General features: G+C 35.6%; 2 protein-coding genes across 3 annotated transcripts; one reads left to right on the top strand and one right to left on the bottom strand.

The window, feature by feature from the left end:
- The first annotated feature begins 8437 nt into the window (after window positions 1-8437).
- LOC140989411 (uncharacterized) lies at window positions 8438-13865 on the top strand. Its single transcript, XM_073458613.1, has 6 exons — window positions 8438-8858; window positions 9429-9474; window positions 12912-13046; window positions 13145-13234; window positions 13442-13573; window positions 13689-13865. The coding sequence occupies exons 1-6, from the start codon at window positions 8710-8712 to the stop codon at window positions 13863-13865; spliced, it is 729 nt and encodes a 242-aa protein (XP_073314714.1). The 5' UTR covers window positions 8438-8709.
- A 13-nt stretch (window positions 13866-13878) lies between these two features.
- On the bottom strand, window positions 13879-19958 carry LOC140989548 (uncharacterized). 2 transcript variants are annotated; one of them, XM_073458786.1, is made up of 8 exons: window positions 19683-19958; window positions 19537-19588; window positions 18916-19022; window positions 18300-18345; window positions 14728-14862; window positions 14540-14629; window positions 14201-14332; window positions 13879-14085 (listed from the first exon to the last, which is right to left on the bottom strand). In XM_073458786.1, the coding sequence occupies exons 1-8, from the start codon at window positions 19793-19795 to the stop codon at window positions 13909-13911; spliced, it is 852 nt and encodes a 283-aa protein (XP_073314887.1). In that variant the 5' UTR covers window positions 19796-19958; the 3' UTR covers window positions 13879-13908. The 2 variants fall into 2 exon arrangements, with proteins under 2 accessions (XP_073314887.1, XP_073314888.1); XM_073458787.1 differs by having other exon boundaries at window positions 14201-14311.
- Between the last annotated feature and the right edge of the window lie 4075 nt (window positions 19959-24033).

The raw sequence follows: 24033 nt of genomic DNA, 5'->3' as shown, positions 1-24033 counted from the left end.
GATACAAAGATTCAAATATATTCCAAGTTACAGTTGGAAGGGAAGCTTATAAATATGATAGAAGAACAGCTGAAAAAAAAATATAATATAGATCACTCTATTCAAAGCTTGTTGTTACTCTGTCAAAATCTTAGCTCACCCTTACTTGATTTATTCGTAGCAGTCAATGCTACAATTTGAGCTCACTAGCACTTTGAAATAATCGTTAAATTCAATAGTGCTAAGATCATTTACGCACTGAGAACATTTTGTTATACTAAGAGTTTCAGCTTTTGGCAGTGATAAGTCCAAACTGAAGTGGGTCAGTACAAATCTTGTATTCGATCAAAGTCTTTTAGTGGAAAATTATCCTTGAGATAGAAGGGGTGACGTAGGAATAATTGAAATCTCCGAACATCCAGAAACCATCCTTGTGTATTTTATTTCAGTTTTGTATTCTATCTTTCAGTCAGTTAATTTCCGCAACTACTTTAGTTTAACTGATTGTCATTGACCAGCAAGATTCCGAGAATCAGTTTCTAACCTAACTGAACTCAAAACTCGAAAAGATCAATTTTAATTGTGAGTGTTTATTCAACCCTCCTTGTAAACACTCTTGCTACGTTAATCGATCCTATCAGCCTTGCCCTGCTGGCATGGCTAAAACTATCGCTGAAATAAGAGTCTGCTTCAAAGTGTCAATGATCTTCTGATATTCATCACGCCATACAAATTTAGCATTCTTTTTAGTAAATGAAGTGAGTGGCACTGCTCTCGAAGAAAATCCGTGAATAAATTTCCTGTAGTAGCCCANGCATTCTTCTTGGTCAATGAAGTGAGTGGCACCGCTATCGAAGAAATTCCCTGAATAAATTTTCTGTAGTAGCCTACTAAGCCTAGGAAACTGCGGATCTCTGAAGCATTCTTCGGCTCAACCCATTCCTTAACTGCTGCTACCTTAGCTGGATTCACCTCGATGCCACTGCTAGATATTATATAACCCAAAAATGCTACCTTCTCCAACCAAAATTCACACTAACTGATTTTTGCAAACAACTTGCGACTTTGCAAGACCTGCAAAACTGTACCAAGTGCTGACTGTGCTCCTCATGATTCTTCGAGTAGATGAGAATGTTGGCAATGAACACTTTGACGAACTGATCTAAATAGGGCTGGAATACTTGATTCATCAAGTCCATAAAATTGCTGGAGCATTCGTCAATCCAAACGGCATTACGAAGAACTCGTAGTGTCATACCTAGTTCTGAAGGCTGTCTTAGTTTTACTTTACTATGACCTCGAATTCTGACTTTTCTCACAATTCCCAATATTAAAAATGGAGGTTCAAACTTATCGTATCTTACTTGCCTTATATTATACCCGTAATGTTCATCGATCTATTACATTAGCATTTATGCAGTTCAACCTAAGAAATCATAGCACCAAGAGTTACTGATCAACTTCTATCCTTGGTACTACACTCAAAAGTTAAATCTTATCTTAACCCCATAATAATACTGACCTACGATCCGTGAATAGAATCTTTACCTCACGACACCAAACTTATGTAACTTAGCTATTTACAATTACTTTCCAAATATAAAATTGTTGCTAATCTTAAATTTCGAGTAACATTAATCCATAAAACCCCAAAATATACAATATCGATCTTCTGCTTAAATAATAAAACCTTCATAGCAGCAAACACATGCTTAAAGTATTTCCTTCCCAATTACATTATAGTTGAGGCCTAAGATATTTGGACCTTCCTCATTGGAACCAATGTCACTCTTTGATGTATCCTCAATACTTAATTCATTCTAACGTATAAAACTTAATAAGTTTCCCACTGTTAATGATGGACTAACCCTAATTAATCAACTTCACTTATAACCCGTAGAAGTCTAGAATCCTAATATAAAGGTTTTAGATTTCTTACTCGATAAAAAAATCTTAATATTCGTCCATTGGTAACCTATGTTGAATACAACTAATTCTTTTTTGTTTTTATTTCACCCAATATCCCCGTATGAACGCCTCTTTCATAAACTTGAAATTAAAACTTACACAACCCAAGTAGTCTTAGATAACCTAATTCCAGTACTCACATCTACTTAATCATAAGTTTCTTAATGACTTACAAAGATTCCTCAAGACAAGGTGCCTGATAGGGCCTCTTGCTCTGCCGATCGACCTCAATGTCCCTCTGGTCCTGCTCTGTCGCCAAAGCTCTCGACGCAGCAACTGCATAAGTAGTAGGACTAGCAACTCTTACGTCACGACGCAAGATCAACCGCAACCCATCAATAAAATGCCTCAGCTTCTCCCGGGAATCATTCTCAATCAGGGGTACAAAATGACACCCCCATTTGAACTTCCTCACGAACTCAGCTACGCTATTGTCTCCCTGATGCAACGTCATGAACTCCCTGGTCATGTGGGATCGTACTACCTTAGTGAAGTACTTGGAGTAGAAAACCTCCTTGAACACATCTCAAGTCAGTGTTCGTAAGTTCACTGACGCTGATGCGCTCTCCCACCACAGTCTGGCATCCCCTGTCAGTAGAAATATTGCACATCCGACCCTGTTTGCATCCTGAAGCTCCATAAACGCAAAGATCTCCTCGATGGACTTAATACATCCTTCCTCTATCATCGGGTCAGTAGTCCCCGAGAACTCCTTTGGGTCCATCCTCTTGAACTTCTCATAAACTGCCTCTGGCCTCGGCCTCGCCCCTGTATCAACTCCAGCATTGTTCCCCGCAAACAGTGCGAAGAGCTGAGTCATATCTGCAAGCATATGTGCCTGCATATCTGGCGGTGGGCGAGGAGGAGTGACCATATTGAAACGTCTGCTTATTCGTTTACTTAAAAAGTACTAGAAATTTTTTTAAAAAAAAACCCTTAAATTTTCGGCCTATATATATATATACATATACATAAATTACTTTAGCATCACTTTAAAATAAAACCTCCAACCAGTACTTGAAAATCCAAAGGGGATAGTCAAACAAGAAATCGTAAATCGTTTTACCAAACCTAAAAAGCAATAAATGTTGAAAAGTGTAGCCCTTACTAAACCTCTCAAAATCTCTCAAAAACATAAATAAAATGTCGTAAAAATCTTTAACTTAAAATCTTAAACTTAAATGCGGAAAATAGAAGCGCTAGTCCTCGGGTTTTTCGCTCCGACAGTCCAGCAAGTCACTCGTCAAGACCTCCAATCTCATAGTTATTTATATCACCTGCGTTATACACACCTAGTGAGTCTAAAGACTCAACACGTCTTATCCTTGATAACAAGTAATACGTAATACAGTTAACATATAACAGTAAAAAATACTTGTAATTAAAATATCATTTTCTTAATAATGCATAAACTTTAAACTTAAATATTTTCTAAAATCTTAAACATATCACATAAACATATTCATATCATATCCATATTCGTGTCCATGTCCATATTCGTATCCATATTCATATTCATGTTCATGTTCGTGTTTGTTGAATTCAGATCGTGATTGTGACTCGTATTCTTGATCGTATTGGGCGATGGATCCATCTAAAGAAAATCACAGTACTGGGCGGTGGGGGACACCAGCAACACTCTCACCGGTCAACTGGGCCATGGCCTACGTATCAACATATTCGTATTCGTATTCGTATCTGTATCCATATCCAAGGAAATACGATCGTCGGGCTCCCACTGGGACCATAACCCTCACGTTATCTCCAACATGTAGTAGACACAATCCCTTCACATCCTTCAACATATTATCACCACTTAATAAAAACATGCATATAATATTGTTTTATTTTTTCGAAACCAAGCATGCAACATATCTTTTAAATGTCCAATTTCACCTCTAATAATTAATGAAAAAATCGTATTTCAACATATAAAAATTCATAAACATGTGGAATTAGCATATAAAACAGCAAACAGGGCACTGCCATGACTTTTACTAATTTTTCGGTGTAAAAAGACCATTTTACCCCTGGACGTGACATTTTACGTTTTTGACGTTTTCTTGATTTTTTTGACTCTAACATGTCCCAAATAATTATTTAAGCCTAAATTAAAATTTCCGTAATTTTATATAGCTTAAAAACTAAGGTTTTTAACTAATTCGTAATTGGACGTTTTTGAAAGCTTTTTAATTCCGAAAAATCCCAAACTTTATTATAAAATTCCTAAATTCTAAATTTAGTCTTTTTATATTATTTTAGTCCCCATGAACCACGACTTGACCCCCGTGAGCAGTTTTTCAAGTTTTTATGTTTAGAAAACCCTAACATGACACCTTATCTTCGACCCCGAGCCATCTCTTGATTTTATCGAGTCACCCCCGAGCCATGTTGATCCAAACCCTGACCAACACACTAGAGTACCCTACTGGACCCAAGGATCCCACGGAAACCATCCCAAAAAGAAAAACAAAGCCCCCACACTCCTAACCTATGCTGGCCGAGAATTGCATAATGACAAGGACTCTTGTTCTAGCTTCCAGAACCCTATCCGATAGCCCAACCACCAAACCAACCTGTCGTGCCCTGACTTAAGACCCTAAGGACTCACTCAAACCCAGCCTTCGAACCCAGGCCGAGCCCCACCCTCCCTGCGCAACAGCTGAACCCTGTGCAACCCTCACAGCAACTCTCGGGTAGGAGTCCTTGTCAACAAGGACTTCTCCCAGCCCACTTAGCTTGAGTCCTAGCATGGCTAGGACTCCTTCTTGACCCCTCACAGATCCTGGCTAAGCCCTGGACAGAAGCCACGGCCCAGCCAAGCCCTTGGAACCCATAACCGAATCCCTTGCTTCCATGACAGCAGGTTGTGTGCATCTTGTTCTTAGCTTCGTGTGTGGTGTTTAGGTGGTGTTTTAGGAGTCTAAAATTCATGTAAAACAATACCATAACACTTCCTAGACATGGCAGCCCCTTTATGCACATAAACAACAAAATTTTGATCAAAAATCCTACTTGAAACTTTCATGTTACATGCACAAAAGAAAAATACATAAAGTGTTACTTGTTTTGCAAACTTTTCATGCATAAAAAAATACTATGATGTGATGATGGTTTGAAGGAAAGAATAGGCGTGCCTTTGCGTAATTATACGCACGAATTAACGTTGACGACGAAGAACGGAGTGAAACCTTTGGCTTGAATTCCCTTGAACTTCGAAAATTCCTTCCACTTTGAGGTGAGTGTGTGCCGTGAGTGCTGAAGGGGTTTAGGGAGAGATTTTCTAAATTTCAAAAGTGTGTGGCCGTGAATAATAGTGTAGGAGTTTAGGTGATTAATATTTTAAATAGCTAATTAATTTGCTAACTAGGCTTACGCCTATTAAGCCACTCAATTAATCCCTTAGCCTTAATTAGAATTTAATAAAATATTAACAAGGTTTTTGTTTAAATAAATCTGTGAATTTATTAGACGGGTTGCCAAAAGCTCGCATTTTGTTGAAAAACCAACATCGATAAAATTTACGTCCCGGCGTATTAATCACCTCAAAATCCCTTATTGTTCAAAAATAAGAAAAACCCTTATCTATATTTTAAACAATTAAAAATAATTATTTAATAAAAACATTTTGCGTTTTTCAGCCTTCGGTCTCCGTTCCTCGATCGCAACTTGAATATTCCTTAAAAATACAATTTTATGCATGATAATAATAAAATCATATTTTACATATAAGCATGTATGTCACATAATCAATTAGCAATTAAAATCAGTTAATTAGCCATTTTTCAAGTTTTCTAGATTCGCATGCAGTTCGATTACGTCGTCTTAAATTTGGACCTTACATGTAGTGCCAAAAATCTGTACACGTAAATTTCATGCATTTATTTATTTGTTAAATCATTTATTTTAATTTAAAAATGAGTTTTAGCCAGGCATGATTTATTTAAATACATTATTTTAAATTAATGATGTTTATGTGATGCACGTTAAATGTTTTTCGAGTTTCATATTTCAGACGATTATTCGAGGCGGGATCGAGGAGAAGACCAGTGACGACTTTTGGCAAAATTTTAATGTGGTATTTTATTTTAAGTTAAGGATGAGTCATTTTAAATAATTTATTTAGTTTAGTAAATTTTTAAAAGCCTAATTTATTAATTAGGTGATTTTAAAATTTTACAACTTTTAAAGACTTAGTGCTTGTGCCTTTTATTTCAATTAGGGGACTTTTATTTAAGGATTAGTAGGGATATCATTTTATTTAATTTTTTAATTGAGTTATCTTTTAATTAGCACCTTAATGGTAGAATTAATCCAATTTTTATTCCCTAATTACTAGCATAACACACACACACGATAGACTTGCACACACACATTCCCCTTATTCATTTCACTTCTAAATTTTTAAGGAAAACATAGGGTTCATTACAAGAGAGCAGCCGCCCCTCCCCTTCAGTTTCCAGCAAAGTTTTGTTGAATTTTCTTCAAAGAAAATCGAGCCACGATCGTCCCGGATCAAGCCTCGCACCGTTCCCGCGTCGGTATCGTCGTTTCGGTATTTTTAATCATCAAAAGGCACGTATATTCTGTTTTTCCTGCATCGATCATGTCATAGTAAGCGCTGCGATGTATTTTGTATGAAAACCATGTGAATGTTGTGTAGAAGTTTGAGCAATTATGTTTAGATCACTTTTGAAACCATTTTTGGATCTAAAATCACGTTTTTGTTGTCTTTCTAAATACTGCGATTTTTTTTTCGTGATTCTGAGAAAACCTTCAACATAAAAAACGTAGAACGTTTTGATACCGTCGATTTGATATCAGATTCAAAATTTTTGGATAAAAATTGAGTGAGTTATGATTGTTTTTGTGAGACTGCTGGAACTGCGTTTTCTGAAAATATGTTATTGATATGTTCTTGAAGTTTTAATGTTGCAGGCATCGTTGGGGATCAACGGGTGATCGTTGCTGCATATAGGTACATTGTTAATGACGTTGGGATGGTTGTTGACGTTTTGTTTCGCGTCGTTAGGCACTTGGAAGTAGGAGTAGTCGTGAAAACCATTTTCGTTGTTAAAGATCGTGTTTACGGGTTTATTGTGTACTTATGATGTGTGGTAGTTTTGGGGCAATTGTATAGGCTTGAGTCAATGTAGTAGCATCCTAAGAAGAGTCTCGAGGTGTCGGTTAATAGTCCGTACAATCGAGTTTAGAAGGTTAGGTAGGACTTGTATTGAATTTTCGTGAGTTAGCTTATACCGCAGCAGGTACACAGATCCGGACACGGACCCTTACACGGGGTCCGTGCCTTTGTTTTCTTCGAAGTGTCAAATCACAGAGTCTACACGGACCTAGGCACGGGGTCAGTGCCTTTCCTTCTTTTCGCGTATGTCTTTACAGTACCTACACGGACCTTGACACGGACCCAGGCACGGGGTCCGTGTACTTCGTATTTGAGGAATATTTTAATGTTTTCTTTGGGATTTGAGGTCTTTAGTTAGCACGTTGATTAAGCGAGGTCAAGTCCCGGGTGTACTAGAATGTCATAAGCTATTCAATCACTTGGGTGGTGAGCTCGAGTACCTACATCTAAGTTATGCAAGTTAAGTATTGAATCCATGTTATTATGTTGCAGCAGTGGCCCCAAACGAGATCCAACGAATCCCACAACGCCAAGTAAGTATGTTGACGTGCAAAAGAAAATATTTCATGTTTTTGAGGTATGCTAAATGTCTTGTGACCAAATTATGTATGGGGTTGGAAAGCGGTAAAGCATGACCAGGGACCAACCCACCGTTAAAGCATGAACGAGTTTAGATCAGGATTGGAAAGCGTTAAAGCATGAACGGGGACCAATCGCTCGTTAAAGAATGAACGGGGATCTCATGTATGTGGCAATGGATTCGTCCCTGTCAGCCCAGTACTGTGGTTTAGTCTGATCAGGCGATTATGTTATGGGTCACTTGCTTTGAAACATGCCTCTACGCAAAATTATAATATGTATGCTCATGTATGTACGATGCAAGTATGCAAGCATGTTTAAGAAAAGTTTTACGTTGATGGCACATCCATGTATGTATGTACGTTCAAGTTTTGATATATGTTCAGTTTCAGTATGTACGTCCTATTTTAAAGTTGCATGTGGTTTTATTATGTAGTACTTGTTACTTCCAGTTTATGCGTGTTGAGTCTTTAGACTCACTAGACTTGATCGATGCAGGTGAGGAGTATGTTGAAGAGGCTAGGGGTGGAGACCAAGGAGCCGACTTGGACTGAGCAGGAGGCTAGACCCGAAGACCGCCCATGTTTTAAAGTTTAAAATGTTAAGCATGTCGAATATTTTTATACTCTGATTTTCGTGAAGTGGGTGATGAGGTTTTAAATAATCATTTCTTTTGGGAGACTTAGTGGCGAATGTTTTAGACGAACAANTTGACTAGTTTCCAGGTGAAGGATTTACGAGAACCTAAAGTTTAAAAAAAAAAAAATTTGTAGCATATTCCGAGTGTTGACTAAAATCGAACAACAGGGACTGAAAAAAGATTATATTGTTAAGTAATTTCAAATAGATTTGGCAAAAAGTCGAGTCTTTTCACATCTTATTTATGTTTCTAACAGTTTTAAGATTCTTACATGATATCTAGAAGGGGAGATTCGTGCAGATAACTGGGAAATATTTATAGTGGATGCTGCATTGCATTATTCCGTGTAGTTTGAGGCACATGTCCATGTATCTGGCTATGGTTCATTACACATATCAATATGGCTTTGATTCTGCTGCTATGCTCAATTTCTGTATTACAGGTGAAGTGCCCTCATGTTCTTGATCCTGCTGAGAAATATATTTCTTTTATAGTTCCGGCATACAATGAGGAGTATAGGCTTCCAGGAGCTCTTGACGAAACCTTGAAGTAAACAATGTTGCTTCTTTTTGCTTTTGTGTCATTACTCTGTACATGTTTCACTAGTATGTATCCTTGCTTGCATGATATCAAAGTTGTAATTTAGCTATGTATATCAAATTGGGTGGCTCATAATTACAGTTTGTTAAGAGTCTGAAACTTGTCTTATGACGACATAGTTCTATCATCCTTCGCCGCTGCAGTATCACATATTATAATGATTTATGACAGTCTTCCCTGATTTTACTGTATGTACTTTTATATAGTGAGCAAAAGGTCAATCAGGATTCAGGTGTATTTTTTCTGAGAGGATAGATTAAAAGTTAAAACAAGTATAACTTACTTGGTTCTATTGACTCTGATTAGTGAAATGTGTAAATCTTTCTTGTCCTACGAATAATCCATTATCAGACTGTGACATACATGCTCAAACTTGGATGAATTTTTTTATATGAAAATCAGCTTTTTAATAAATGTAGGATATGAAGTTGTCGATTCTTATCCTGTAAATATATTTATCTTGGCTGTAAAGGTTAATTTTTTTTATAAGTTTTCAATTATTCATATTGTTCATTGTAGCTATCTTAAAGAACGCTCAGCAAAGGACAACTCTTTTTCATATGAGGTAATTTAGTAAACTCATCTTTCTATTTATCATTGCTGCATCATCAGGGCTGGTTTCTTGCAGTGAGAAGTGTTGCATTGTCTTACTTGAGAGTTAAGGCTCAAGTGTGGATAAAAACTATATTCAATGGATTGACAATCTTTTCCTCACTGTTGAACACTGTGAGTGCAAGACCGATAACAACTGAAGTGGAGTGAATCAGATTTATGATGGTTATCTTAGAGTCTAATTCTTTGGAATTTATTATTTTTCGGTGAATTGTCTGACAGTGCTGCTTGGTTTGTAACTTTGTAGCATAGGATGTTATTATTAATAAGTTTCAGATGATTGAGATATAATAATGTTTACTTGAGCTGACTGTAAATTATGTGAATAATGACCAAGTTATTGCTTGAAACTTACTAAATCTCTTGAATCACTTCTATTAGGGGTTAATGACGTTTCCTGGTGACTTTGACTAAATTAAATTAAATATCTTGGTTGTACTCCACCTGATGGAGTAAAGGTGCAAATCTATTACATCGAACTGAAATGGTGCTTCTTTTGACGGCAAGTATTGCTAGTTTCATTGTACTTTGATTTTTGTACACATCATATATTATTAAATAAAGTTTGCTTAGTTTTCCATCTGCTATTTATGCTGTTAAAGGAGGTATGAGTTCAAGGTTTTCTTATACCTTATCACCAATGAAAACGTCCCTGGGCAGCTAACTGATTATATGATATCCAAAACTTGCAAACATCGGTTCATGGGATTGAAATCTTAATTTGAGCCTGGGATAGGTATATGAACCTAAATTGAAATCAGTTTTACTTCTATTGTCATGTGCTTGCAACTAGATAATTGATTTATGAGTTGAGAATGTTCATTTATTACATTCCTTTTGTTTAATCATGTTATAGCCTCTGCTACATCCTACTTGTTTTTTTCTCGTGGATGATCTTTACTTTCATCTCTTTAGACATTGCGATGGCAGTGAGCAAGATCTTCCCAGTTTTCTAAAGTTTAAGTGACAGCGGTAACGATCATATATAACCAGTTTTGTGCTCCTTGTCAATAATCAAATGATGAGAGCTCTCTAAGCTTGTCTCGACACTTTGACTATTGTCCAATAATTCTTGATTGTAATTCCTCTCTATTGAAGTTTTTATTGTTTTAGGGAGGGTTTTTCGGTACTAGCTAGAACTAGCTTCCATGTTTGTGAACTACTTAAAAGAAGCAGATACTCTCATCCTAGTACATGTGTGCTCATATGGGAGAGATGTGCCATGCTATTTTATATGCTGATTATAGATGTAACATACCGTACTTTTAAACTACTTAAAATTTGCGGAAAATAAAAGTTTTTCTTAAATAATTAACAATCTCTCAAAATACACTTGTAAATAAAATGCTTGATCAAATATTTAAAATGTAAACGAAATTGCAACAAGTACTTGTTTAAAACAAAATAAAGTAATTCGTTAAAATCAGAGTAAATGAGTTCAAGCAGTCCTCGGGTTAGTCCCCCGCCCAGTCCGAGCCATCTCACTGGTCTCCGCCTCTCGTCTCCTCAAACTCGTCCTCACCTGCATCGATCAAGTTTAGTGAGTTTAAAGACTCAAAATATATAAACTGAGAATAACGAGTAATACGTAATAAATCAACATATATTTTAAATTAGTCCATACATACTTAAAAGTTAAAACCTAAACATACTTGCATAACCATAGACGTGCCATTATTTCATAAACTTTTTCCTAAACATGCTTGCAACATACATACTTAAACATACATAATTATCATCATTTTGCGTAGAGATATGTTTCAAAGCAAGTGACCCATAACATAATGCGCCTGATCAGACTAAACCACAGTACTGGGCTGGCAGGGATGTCCACTGCCACATAAATAAGATCTCCGGTCATGCTTTACCAGGTGGATTGGTCCTTGGTCATGCTTTACCGCTTCCCAATCCTGATCATAACCCGGTCATGTTTTACCGGGGTAGAGATGTCCCCAGACACGTTCTCCGGCTTTCAAACATGTTCATAATTGGTCACAAGACAAATCGCATACCTCAAAAACATAAAACATTTTCTTTTTTCAAGTCAAACATACTTACATAGCGTTGAGGGCTTCGTTGGATCTCACTTGGGCTACTGTTGCTGCTCATACATACTATTACATTATTCCAACAACTTAAAATTCCATAACTTAACCATACCATTCAAACTCACCACCGAAGTAATTAAACGCAGCGATGATCACCCGGCGATTCCCAACAAAGCCTGCAACCAAATAAAACTCAAGAAACACGAAGAACATATTTTATAACATCACAGTTTGAGCAGTCACACAAGAATGATCATAACTCACTCGTTTCTTGTCCGAAAATTACGAATTTACCGTCAAATTGAAGGTATCGAAAAGTACTACGTTTTACATGTTGAAAGATTTTCCAGAAAACCGACCGCAAATTCGCAGGATTCAAAATGACAGCAGATTCGGTTTTTGAGATCTAAAAACTTGTTCAAAATCGTTTCAACCATTTTTGTTCAAATTTTGCATAACATAACCGAATTTTTACACACAATAAGCATCAAAATACTTACTACGACAAGATCAATGCAGAAAATAAAAAAATATACATGTTTTTGCGTTATAACGCACGAAGATAACGAATATCGATGCGGTGAATTACGGGAAATGACCGGGAGACGCTTGCTACACGATTGTTGCTCGAAAAAACAACGTGAATCTACTGAAAAATTGAAAGGGAAGGGGTGGCTGCTGGAAGGAACTTAGAACCCTACTTTCTACATCCAAAAAATGAAAACACAATGTGTGTGTGTAAGTGTGTGCAACCAAGAGTGTGTAAGTGTGTGAGTAACGTGTGTGTGTGTGTGTAGGGAATTAATTAAGGGCTAAAAATTGCTTTGTCAAATAATTAGAAATAAAACATTAGTAATCTAATTATTTAACCCCACTAAAAGATTTAATAACATAATTTACAAGGTTTAAAATCCCCACTACTCAATTTAGTATTTTTGAAAAGCTTAAACTCTTAAAATCACTTAATAAATTAAATTAGGCTTTAAAATGCTTAAAATTTCATAAATCAATTAAAATACCAATTTTCTTGACTTTAAATAAAATATCATATTAATCGTAAATCGCCTAAATCATCACCGGTCTCTTTTCCCGATCCCGTATCGAATATTCGTTTGAAAGATAAAACTCAAGAAAATATTTTAACGTGCATCAAATACACATGTAATAATTTAAAATGATGCAAATCATAAATCATGCATCGTTAAAAGTCATTTTAAAAATTAAAAAAATAATTTAACAATTTAATAAATGCATGGATTTACGTGTACTGATTTTGGGCTCTACAATAGAGAAATGGGTTCTTTTTAAAATCGAACTTTCTAATGAATTAATACTTGAATAGGTGGTCATTGTTGATGATGGAAGTGCTGATGGCACCAGAAGAGTAGCTTTTGAGTATGTGAAGAGGTACACCATAGACAATATAAGAGTAATTCTTCTCGGAAGGAACCATGGGAAGGGTGAAGCAATACGAAAAGTGAGTCAATTCTGAAAAATTTGTTCACCCTGTGTGTTGGATTTTCTATAACGACCTGTCATTGAATCATAATGCTCTTCGAAAGCATTTCAAAACAGAGCGTGCTCCACTCACGTGGTGAACTTATATTAATGCTTGATGCTGATGGGGCAACTAAAGTGAGTGACCTCGAGAAACTAGAAAATCAGGTTGGTGACCATTTTTTCAATCGGGAAGGTTTATTTTTGTTTTCTAACTGTGGAACTTTGTCTTTGTCCTGAATTTTATCGGAAGTCAGCTTCCGATTGCCTTCATGTGTCTTTTGGCTTATCGTTAGTGGTCAAGTTTGCTTCAAACCCGTCACTTGGCAGTCTTTTTGATTAGGAAAATGACATAATAGATGGTTTCCACGTCAGATTCTCGCACTTGCTATGGAGGAGCACAAGTTTGGTGACTCTAGAGCTAGCGATTCAACGAAGAGAATCTCGGATGTCCCTATTGCTGCTTTTGGGTCTCGTGCTCACCTTGAGGAGAAGGCTCTGGCAACAGTTGAGTCTTTTGGCTGTATAATTGCTATTTTGCATTATGACGTGGTTAAATCTATTTCGTATGAATTGCTAGTGTGTTGTTCAAGTCTAATCAGACGATCATCTCATGTTTCAGAGAAAGTGGTATCGCAATTTCTTGATGAAGGGATTTCATCTCGTAGTTCTGTTGGCTGCCGGTTCTGAAATTCGCGATACACAGGTACTTCAACTTCTCCGAGACTGTCTTTTATCGCCATATCAAGTTCATTTCTATGTTTTTATATCATTTGGTTGCAGTTATGTTTGTTGCTAGGATGGGNAAGAGAATAAAGAGAGTGCATTAGAGAATGCCCATCCTAGCAACAAACATAACTGCAACCAAATGATATAAAAACATAGAAATGAACTTGATATGGCGATAAAAGACAGTCTCGGAGAAGTTGAAGTACCTGTGTATCGCGAATTTCAGAACCGGCAGCCAACAGAACTACGAGATGAAATCCCTTCATCAAGAAATTGCGATACCACTTTCTCTGAAACATGAGATGATCGTCTGATTAGACTTGAACAACACACTAGCAATTCATACGAAATAGATTTAACCACGTCATAATGCAAAATAGCAATTATACAGCCAAAAGACTCAACTGTTGCCAGAGCCTTCTCCTCAAGGTGAGCACGAGACCCAAAAGCAGCAATAGGGACATCCGAGATTCTCTTCGTTGAATCGCTAGCTCTAGAGTCACCAAACTTGTGCTCCTCCATAGCAAGTGCGAGAATCTGACGTGGAAACCATCTATTATGTCATTTTCCTAATCAAAAAGACTGCCAAGTGACGGGTTTGAAGCAAACTTGACCACTAACGATAAGCCAAAAGACACATGAAGGCAATCGGAAGCTGACTTCCGATAAAATTCAGGACAAAGACAAAGTTCCACAGTTAGAAAACAAAAATAAACCTTCCCGATTGAAAAAATGGTCACCAACCTGATTTTCTAGTTTCTCGAGGTCACTCACTTTAGTTGCCCCATCAGCATCAAGCATTAATATAAGTTCACCACGTGAGTGGAGCACGCTCTGTTTTGAAATGCTTTCGAAGAGCATTATGATTCAATGACAGGTCGTTATAGAAAATCCAACACACAGGGTGAACAAATTTTTCAGAATTGACTCACTTTTCGTATTGCTTCACCCTTCCCATGGTTCCTTCCGAGAAGAATTACTCTTATATTGTCTATGGTGTACCTCTTCACATACTCAAAAGCTACTCTTCTGGTGCCATCAGCACTTCCATCATCAACAATGACCACCTATTCAAGTATTAATTCATTAGAAAGTTCGATTTTAAAAAGAACCCATTTCTCTATTGTAGAGCCCAAAATCAGTACACGTAAATCCATGCATTTATTAAATTGTTAAATTATTTTTTTAATTTTTAAAATGACTTTTAACGATGCATGATTTATGATTTGCATCATTTTAAATTATTACATGTGTATTTGATGCACGTTAAAATATTTTCTTGAGTTTTATCTTTCAAACGAATATTCGATACGGGATCGGGAAAAGAGACCGGTGATGATTTAGGCGATTTACGATTAATATGATATTTTATTTAAAGTCAAGAAAATTGGTATTTTAATTGATTTATGAAATTTTAAGCATTTTAAAGCCTAATTTAATTTATTAAGTGATTTTAAGAGTTTAAGCTTTTCAAAAATACTAAATTGAGTAGTGGGGATTTTAAACCTTGTAAATTATGTTATTAAATCTTTTAGTGGGGTTAAATAATTAGATTACTAATGTTTTATTTCTAATTATTTGACAAAGCAATTTTTAGCCCTTAATTAATTCCCTACACACACACACACACGTTACTCACACACTTACACACTCTTGGTTGCACACACTTACACACACACATTGTGTTTTCATTTTTTGGATGTAGAAAGTAGGGTTCTAAGTTCCTTCCAGCAGCCACCCCTTCCCTTTCAATTTTTCAGTAGATTCACGTTGTTTTTTCGAGCAACAATCGTGTAGCAAGCGTCTCCCGGTCATTTCCCGTAATTCACCGCATCGATATTCGTTATCTTCGTGCGTTATAACGCAAAAACATGTATATTTTTTTATTTTCTGCATTGATCTTGTCGTAGTAAGTATTTTGATGCTTATTGTGTGTAAAAATTCGGTTATGTTATGCAAAATTTGAACAAAAATGGTTGAAACGATTTTGAACAAGTTTTTAGATCTCAAAAACCGAATCTGCTGTCATTTTGAATCCTGCGAATTTGCGGTCGGTTTTCTGGAAAATCTTTCAACATGTAAAACGTAGTACTTTTCGATACCTTCAATTTGACGGTAAATTCGTAATTTTCGGACAAGAAACGAGTGAGTTATGATCATTCTTGTGTGACTGCTCAAACTGTGATGTTATAAAATATGTTCTTCGTGTTTCTTGAGTTTTATTTGGTTGCAGGCTTTGTTGGGAATCGCCGGGTGATCATCGCTGCGTTTAATTACTTCGGTGGTGAGTTTGAATGGTATGGTTAAGTTATGGAATTTTAAGTTGTTGGAATAATGTAATAGTATGTATGAGCAGCAACAGTAGCCCAAGTGAGATCCAACGAAGCCCTCAACGCTATGTAAGTATGTTTGACTTGAAAAAAGAAAATGTTTTATGTTTTTGAGGTATGCGATTTGTCTTGTGACCAATTATGAACATGTTTGAAAGCCGGAGAACGTGTCTGGGGACATCTCTACCCCGGTAAAACATGACCGGGTTATGATCAGGATTGGGAAGCGGTAAAGCATGACCAAGGACCAATCCACCTGGTAAAGCATGACCGGAGATCTTATTTATGTGGCAGTGGACATCCCTGCCAGCCCAGTACTGTGGTTTAGTCTGATCAGGCGCATTATGTTATGGGTCACTTGCTTTGAAACATATCTCTACGCAAAATGATGATAATTATGTATGTTTAAGTATGTATGTTGCAAGCATGTTTAGGAAAAAGTTTATGAAATAATGGCACGTCTATGGTTATGCAAGTATGTTTAGGTTTTAACTTTTAAGTATGTATGGACTAATTTAAAATATATGTTGATTTATTACGTATTACTCGTTATTCTCAGTTTATATATTTTGAGTCTTTAAACTCACTAAACTTGATCGATGCAGGTGAGGACGAGTTTGAGGAGACGAGAGGCGGAGACCAGTGAGATGGCTCGGACTGGGCGGGGGACTAACCCGAGGACTGCTTGAACTCATTTACTCTGATTTTAACGAATTACTTTATTTTGTTTTAAACAAGTACTTGTTGCAATTTCGTTTACATTTTAAATATTTGATCAAGCATTTTATTTACAAGTGTATTTTGAGAGATTGTTAATTATTTAAGAAAAACTTTTATTTTCCGCAAATTTTAAGTAGTTTAAAAGTACGGTATGTTACATCTATAATCAGCATATAAAATAGCATGGCACATCTCTCCCATATGAGCACACATGTACTAGGATGAGAGTATCTGCTTCTTTTAAGTAGTTCACAAACATGGAAGCTAGTTCTAGCTAGTACCGAAAAACCCTCCCTAAAACAATAAAAACTTCAATAGAGAGGAATTACAATCAAGAATTATTGGACAATAGTCAAAGTGTCGAGACAAGCTTAGAGAGCTCTCATCATTTGATTATTGACAAGGAGCACAAAACTGGTTATATATGATCGTTACCGCTGTCACTTAAACTTTAGAAAACTGGGAAGATCTTGCTCACTGCCATCGCAATGTCTAAAGAGATGAAAGTAAAGATCATCCACGAGAAAAAAACAAGTAGGATGTAGCAGAGGCTATAACATGATTAAACAAAAGGAATGTAATAAATGAACATTCTCAACTCATAAATCAATTATCTAGTTGCAAGCACATGACAATAGAAGTAAAACTGATTTCAATTTAGGTTCATATACCTATCCCAGGCTCAAATTAAGATTTCAATCCCATGAACCGATGTTTGCAAGTTTTGGATATCATATAATCAGTTAGCTGCCCAGGGACGTTTTCATTGGTGATAAGGTATAAGAAAACCTTGAACTCATACCTCCTTTAACAGCATAAATAGCAGATGGAAAACTAAGCAAACTTTATTTAATAATATATGATGTGTACAAAAATCAAAGTACAATGAAACTAGCAATACTTGCCGTCAAAAGAAGCACCATTTCAGTTCGATGTAATAGATTTGCACCTTTACTCCATCAGGTGGAGTACAACCAAGATATTTAATTTAATTTAGTCAAAGTCACCAGGAAACGTCATTAACCCCTAATAGAAGTGATTCAAGAGATTTAGTAAGTTTCAAGCAATAACTTGGTCATTATTCACATAATTTACAGTCAGCTCAAGTAAACATTATTATATCTCAATCATCTGAAACTTATTAATAATAACATCCTATGCTACAAAGTTACAAACCAAGCAGCACTGTCAGACAATTCACCGAAAAATAATAAATTCCAAAGAATTAGACTCTAAGATAACCATCATAAATCTGATTCACTCCACTTCAGTTGTTATCGGTCTTGCACTCACAGTGTTCAACAGTGAGGAAAAGATTGTCAATCCATTGAATATAGTTTTTATCCACACTTGAGCCTTAACTCTCAAGTAAGACAATGCAACACTTCTCACTGCAAGAAACCAGCCCTGATGATGCAGCAATGATAAATAGAAAGATGAGTTTACTAAATTACCTCATATGAAAAAGAGTTGTCCTTTGCTGAGCGTTCTTTAAGATAGCTACAATGAACAATATGAATAATTGAAAACTTATAAAAAAAATTAACCTTTACAGCCAAGATAAATATATTTACAGGATAAGAATCGACAACTTCATATCCTACATTTATTAAAAAGCTGATTTTCATATAAAAAAATTCATCCAAGTTTGAGCATGTATGTCACAGTCTGATAATGGATTATTCGTAGGACAAGAAAGATTTACACATTTCACTAATCAGAGTCAATAGAACCAAGTAAGTTATACTTGTTTTAACTTTTAATCTATCCTCTCAGAAAAAATACACCTGAATCCTGATTGACCTTTTGCTCACTATATAAAAGTACATACAGTAAAATCAGGGAAGACTGTCATAAATCATTATAATATGTGATACTGCAGCGGCGAAGGATGATAGAACTATGTCGTCATAAGACAAGTTTCAGACTCTTAACAAACTGTAATTATGAGCCACCCAATTTGATATACATAGCTAAATTACAACTTTGATATCATGCAAGCAAGGATACATACTAGTGAAACATGTACAGAGTAATGACACAAAAGCAAAAAGAAGCAACATTGTTTACTTCAAGGTTTCGTCAAGAGCTCCTGGAAGCCTATACTCCTCATTGTATGCCGGAACTATAAAAGAAATATATTTCTCAGCAGGATCAAGAACATGAGGGCACTTCACCTGTAATACAGAAATTGAGCATAGCAGCAGAATCAAAGCCATATTGATATGTGTAATGAACCATAGCCAGATACATGGACATGTGCCTCAAACTACACGGAATAATGCAATGCAGCATCCACTATAAATATTTCCCAGTTATCTGCACGAATCTCCCCTTCTAGATATCATGTAAGAATCTTAAAACTGTTAGAAACATAAATAAGATGTGAAAAGACTCGACTTTTTGCCAAATCTATTTGAAATTACTTAACAATATAATCTTTTTTCAGTCCCTGTTGTTCGATTTTAGTCAACACTCGGAATATGCTACAAATTTTTTTTTTTTTAAACTTTAGGTTCTCGTAAATCCTTCACCTGGAAACTAGTCAATTAAACAGAGCACTGAGAAGCTCATCCAAATCAACTATACTGTCCTCCATCGAGTTTTCATACAGAAAAACAAATCCAAGCGATGAATAGCACAATCGCAATAACATAATAATGAAAGAAAAAATTGAATCGGGACACGTACCGGCTTCAATGAATTTGGATCTTCGAAGACAGGAGGAGCCTCAACATGACAGCTTAAAAAGCATGAAAAAAAAAAAGCAAATACTAAAATTTCATAATAAAGTAAGCAACAAATCCGACAAGTGTGATTGGAGGCAGAAATCATACGTGTGGTTATACTTTCTTTTAAAGGTTTCGAAAACAATGGCGGATGCAAATGCAACAGCCAAAACCGAAGCCAAGATCAAGACCGATTGAAACAAAATCAATATCAATTCCATTTCTCTCAAATGGATCAATTTCTCTGATAATTCCCACAATTTTGTAGGCAACCAGAAAAATAAAACCCAATCACTGTTTTTGCTAAATTTGCGAGTTTCTGTAAAATATTTCGGCGGTCGCTCTGCTCGCTAGGTGTAACCGAGTATAGGCTCTTGGGTGACGGGGAAATGAGAAAAAACTGAGCGTTATACGTGTTTATTCAATAAAAAGGAGTGGAGAAGAATTTACTTTTTTATCCTCTACTTAAAGTTTAATTTTTTTAATTAGTAGTGGGTCGAGATTTGATATTTTAGGTTGAGTCTCGACCCAATTTTTTATTATAACACAAAACAAATTTTTTTTTTACAGACTTATCCCTCCCTTCTTCGCGACCCACTCTTTCTCACCTCAACCCAAGATTTTGTTTTCCTCATCTGCTGCTGCTGCACACTCAAACCATCTTCCATCTTGCATCATTGTTCTGGTTTTTTGCTCAGAATTAACGATGAGTCTAGAAAATATTCATCTGCAAAAAATCCAACGAGAAATTTTTGGCATTATTGTTGTTGTTGTATTTGGGATAAATTATGGTCGTTGGATTAAAACATTTATATGATAGTTGGATTAAAACATTTATATGATACTTTATATTGATTTTTAGTTAATTTATGTGATATTTTTTTACTACATTCGATCTAATAACGATCTCATACAAAAAATATATTTAGAGAATGATTCATCAATTGATCAATTATATAACACCATAAAAAATGANTATATATTTACGTTCTAATCATGTATAGAATGACTTATGTATTATGAAATGATCAAAATTCAAAATCTCTCTACCACTCGACCCAAACCCTAAACCCTAAACAAAACCCTAAATCAAACCCCAAACACCACCACTCGACCCAACAATTTACCACCCACTCGACCCAAACTTAAAATTTAAAGCACAATCTTGTCCACTCCACCCACTCACCATCCTCTCGACCCAAAATTAAAAATTCAACTCAAACACATTACATATTAATAAAATCACACTCCATTATCCAGACCTAGCACATACGATCATACTCGACTCACACTCCATCCACCTTCTCGACCCACACAATAATAAACATGTTCCTCGACTGTAAATACTCACACTAACTCCACTCACAAAAATTCAAAAAAAAAAAATCAGAACTAAACTGAAACAAATATAGCAATACAGAGCATTCGAGTATATACTAACTTCTCTACAAATCTTCAAATTTTCAAACGATTTTTGATTATTTTGTCGTGAAGAACACAGAAATAACGGGAATAAATGAAAACTCAAATCGGAGAGGGATATATCAATTAAAAAAATATTTTTAAAAAAAGTAAAATCTGATTAACTAATTAATGACCTAATAAATTAACTCCCCTAACTAACAGCAGTCAACTCCCTTTTTTCGATTTAAAAAAGTCAAAATCCCTTTTATTTAATTAAATTTAAAATGAGTCGTATATTTTTTATTGTCCCCTTGGGTGACCGCCAAAATTGAATGTGCCGTGGTTGAGAACAATAATATTTTTTTAAAAAAAAAACTATTTTGACATGATTTTAAACAATAAAATAATAAAAAAAAATTTTATAAAAAAAACAATTTTTTTTTTAATTTTATGAAAGATCCTGATAGACACATGTGACTTGATTTAAATTGAATAATCAAATTATAAGACAGAGAAAAAACAATTAAGTAAGTTTTGTGATCAATTTGACATGATTTTACCTATTAAAAGTAAAAAGAAAAATAAAGATAAAGATGAAAGATTTTATAGAAAGAAAAGATATCTATCTGATAGACAAAAAGATAGAAAGAAGAAGAGAAAAGAAAGTTGTGAATCACGGAAAAAGAAAAATATAACACAAAAATAAATTTATCATTTGTAGAAAATGAAAAAAAAAATCAGGACATTATGCTAATCAATGTTGGTCAAAAACTAAAACGATCTCGATTTTTTTTAATACTAATCATAAAATCGAAAATACTAACCAAATAAAATAACTTAATATTTCTAACAATCAAAATAAATTAACAATTGAAACATCAAGTGCATAAAATAAAATCTTAAATTATCGACTAACCAAAATTCATAAATCGATCTTTAAAAGATCAACTAACAATAACATAAAGCATGAAAATATCTCTAATAAAAATTCTTAACAAAAATGTTTAAATCATTTATCTCTCAAGCTAGTGCGGAAACATAAATATCCTCGATGTGTACTGTTACAGTCGATCCACTCGATAGTCACTGCCTCCATCAATTATCAAATCCTGCATCATACAAACCTAGTGAGTCTACTCAGCACGTTCTAAGCATGAATAGCAAATAATACATATACATTAACATGCATTAAAATCATATTTTTATTTAAAATAGATTTTGAACATAAATAAACAATTTAAAAATCATTTAAGCATAATTAAAATCATAAGTAGTAAAATAATTTAAAAATAACTTTTAAGCAAATATAAATCCTTTAAAAATCATTTAAAAAAAGCTTTAAGCATAAATAAATCATTTTAAAAATATCTTTAATCATCATCATTACATATTATCATCAAAATAATCATTTTAAATCATAAAATATCATTTAACATGCATTACGATTTTTCGGGACGCTGTCAAGCGTTTTCGTATTTTCCTATGTGTAAAATTATCGTTTTGCCCCTTGACGTAAAAATTCTCGAATTTATCTTTTCTCATTTTTATTGACTCGAACCTAACCCATAGTATCATATAAGCTTACATTTGACTTCTAATATTATTCTTAGACATAAATCCGAGCCTTTCTATTTATTAACTTACTAAGTCGTAAGGTGTTTTAAACCCGAAATAACTCAATACTTAACGTAATCTTCCCACATTCGACCCATGACTTACCAAAACATATCTAACCCATATAACTCCTGAACTAAACCCATATGAACCCATTAAAAATTCAGAGACCCATCTGCCCCTAAACTCTTCTCGACCACCTAAGAGATCACCCAACCATGAGCTAAACTTCGTCTAACCCGAACCAACCACTGCCAAGCCTAGACCAGACCCTGACCAGACCTCCTAGGGACCCTACTGGACCATCTCGAGCCATCTTACCTAGCCCAGAGCCCTGCGTATGAAGCCCCAGCAACCTGCGCATCATCTCCCCCCATGGCCGCACCTCTCACGTAGCCCCTAGTAAGACCTACGGCTTCCACTCCTGGACACCTTCCCGGCCTCCTGACCACCCTCCTAGGACTGCACGAACCCATCTGGACCAGCCCGCAACACCCAGCCTTCCCCTCCACCAACCAAGCTACGCTCAGACCACCCTCATCACTGCGAGATGGATGGTGCCTTTCTCCCTCGGGCCAGCGGACCATCAGCCCTTAGCCACTCAGACCTTCACCGTTCGCCCCCTCTCAAACCGTCACGAGCCCTCTGGTTCAAACACAGATCATGCACTCAGCCCCCTAGCCTCAAACACTTCGCACGCATCACCCCTTCATGGCCACGGTTCCTCACAGAATATCTTCTTGTTTTCTTTCCTAGTCTTGCATACTCCCTAAGCCTCGATCTATCCATTGACTCGTACTTAAACGACCCTTTTCTTACCCCTTAAACGTCTCCCTATGGCAGCAATGTCCCTAGGAATTGTAACATGTCGTAACGGACCGTAAAACATCGAAACATTAGAATAAATGTTCAAACGATAAATAAATCGTTCCATAAAATTTTGTGCTTTAAAAAAACATAAACCACACATATTATGATTTGAATGATGCGTCAAAAGGTTTAGAAAACAGGCATTTGATTTAAAAACGCTCGAATATTCGATAATCGTTGCGAGGAAGTTGGTGGGCGATCAGAGAAGCGTTTCGATTGTTTTTGTTGGATCTCGGTTTTCTACACGCCCAAACGCAGCGGAAGTTTTAAAGTTTTTATTTTATTTTGACAATCAAAATATATTTGATAGGGCGTTCGTATGTTTTTTAATAAAACATTCATAGGATGTTTAGAAAATTATACCTTTGGTGAATTAATCACACGACTCCAACTATTCCGGATTTAGCGGAGATAGCTCTTGTTGATTCCCTACGAACTTTCTTCGATGAAATCTTCCTATCAAGTCCACGACTGGATGGTTTATTCCTCTTCCAATTTGCACTAGAAAATATGGAAGAAGTTTTGCGTAGGAGAGAAAATAATTGAGAGATGACTCAAATTTTCCTTCAAA

The sequence above is a fragment of the Primulina huaijiensis genome, chromosome 12 (assembly GCF_012295235.1).
Source record: "Primulina huaijiensis isolate GDHJ02 chromosome 12, ASM1229523v2, whole genome shotgun sequence".
Classification (NCBI taxonomy): Eukaryota; Viridiplantae; Streptophyta; class Magnoliopsida; order Lamiales; family Gesneriaceae; genus Primulina; species Primulina huaijiensis.
The sequence above is the reverse complement of the archived record's forward strand: the minus strand, read 5'-3'. Positions and strand labels throughout refer to the sequence as shown.

What these genes read in the sequence shown, in the direction of transcription:
- LOC140989411 (XM_073458613.1), top strand. Translation starts at nt 8,710, where the DNA reads ATGGCTTTGATTCTGCTGCTATGCTCAATTTCTGTATTACAGGTGAAG. An exon ending in GCTCTTGACGAAACCTTGAA is followed by an intron (nt 8,859 to 9,428) that starts GTAAACAATGTT and finishes TGTTCATTGTAG; the next exon opens with CTATCTTAAAGAACGCTCAG. An exon ending in AGGGTGAAGCAATACGAAAA is followed by an intron (nt 13,047 to 13,144) that starts GTGAGTCAATTC and finishes ATTTCAAAACAG; the next exon opens with AGCGTGCTCCACTCACGTGG.
- LOC140989548 (XM_073458786.1), bottom strand. Translation starts at nt 19,795, where the DNA reads ATGGAATTGATATTGATTTTGTTTCAATCGGTCTTGATCTTGGCTTCG. An exon ending in ACAACTCTTTTTCATATGAG is followed by an intron (nt 14,863 to 18,299) that starts GTAATTTAGTAA and finishes ATACTTGAATAG; the next exon opens with GTGGTCATTGTTGATGATGG. An exon ending in AGGAGAAGGCTCTGGCAACA is followed by an intron (nt 14,086 to 14,200) that starts GTTGAGTCTTTT and finishes CTCATGTTTCAG; the next exon opens with AGAAAGTGGTATCGCAATTT.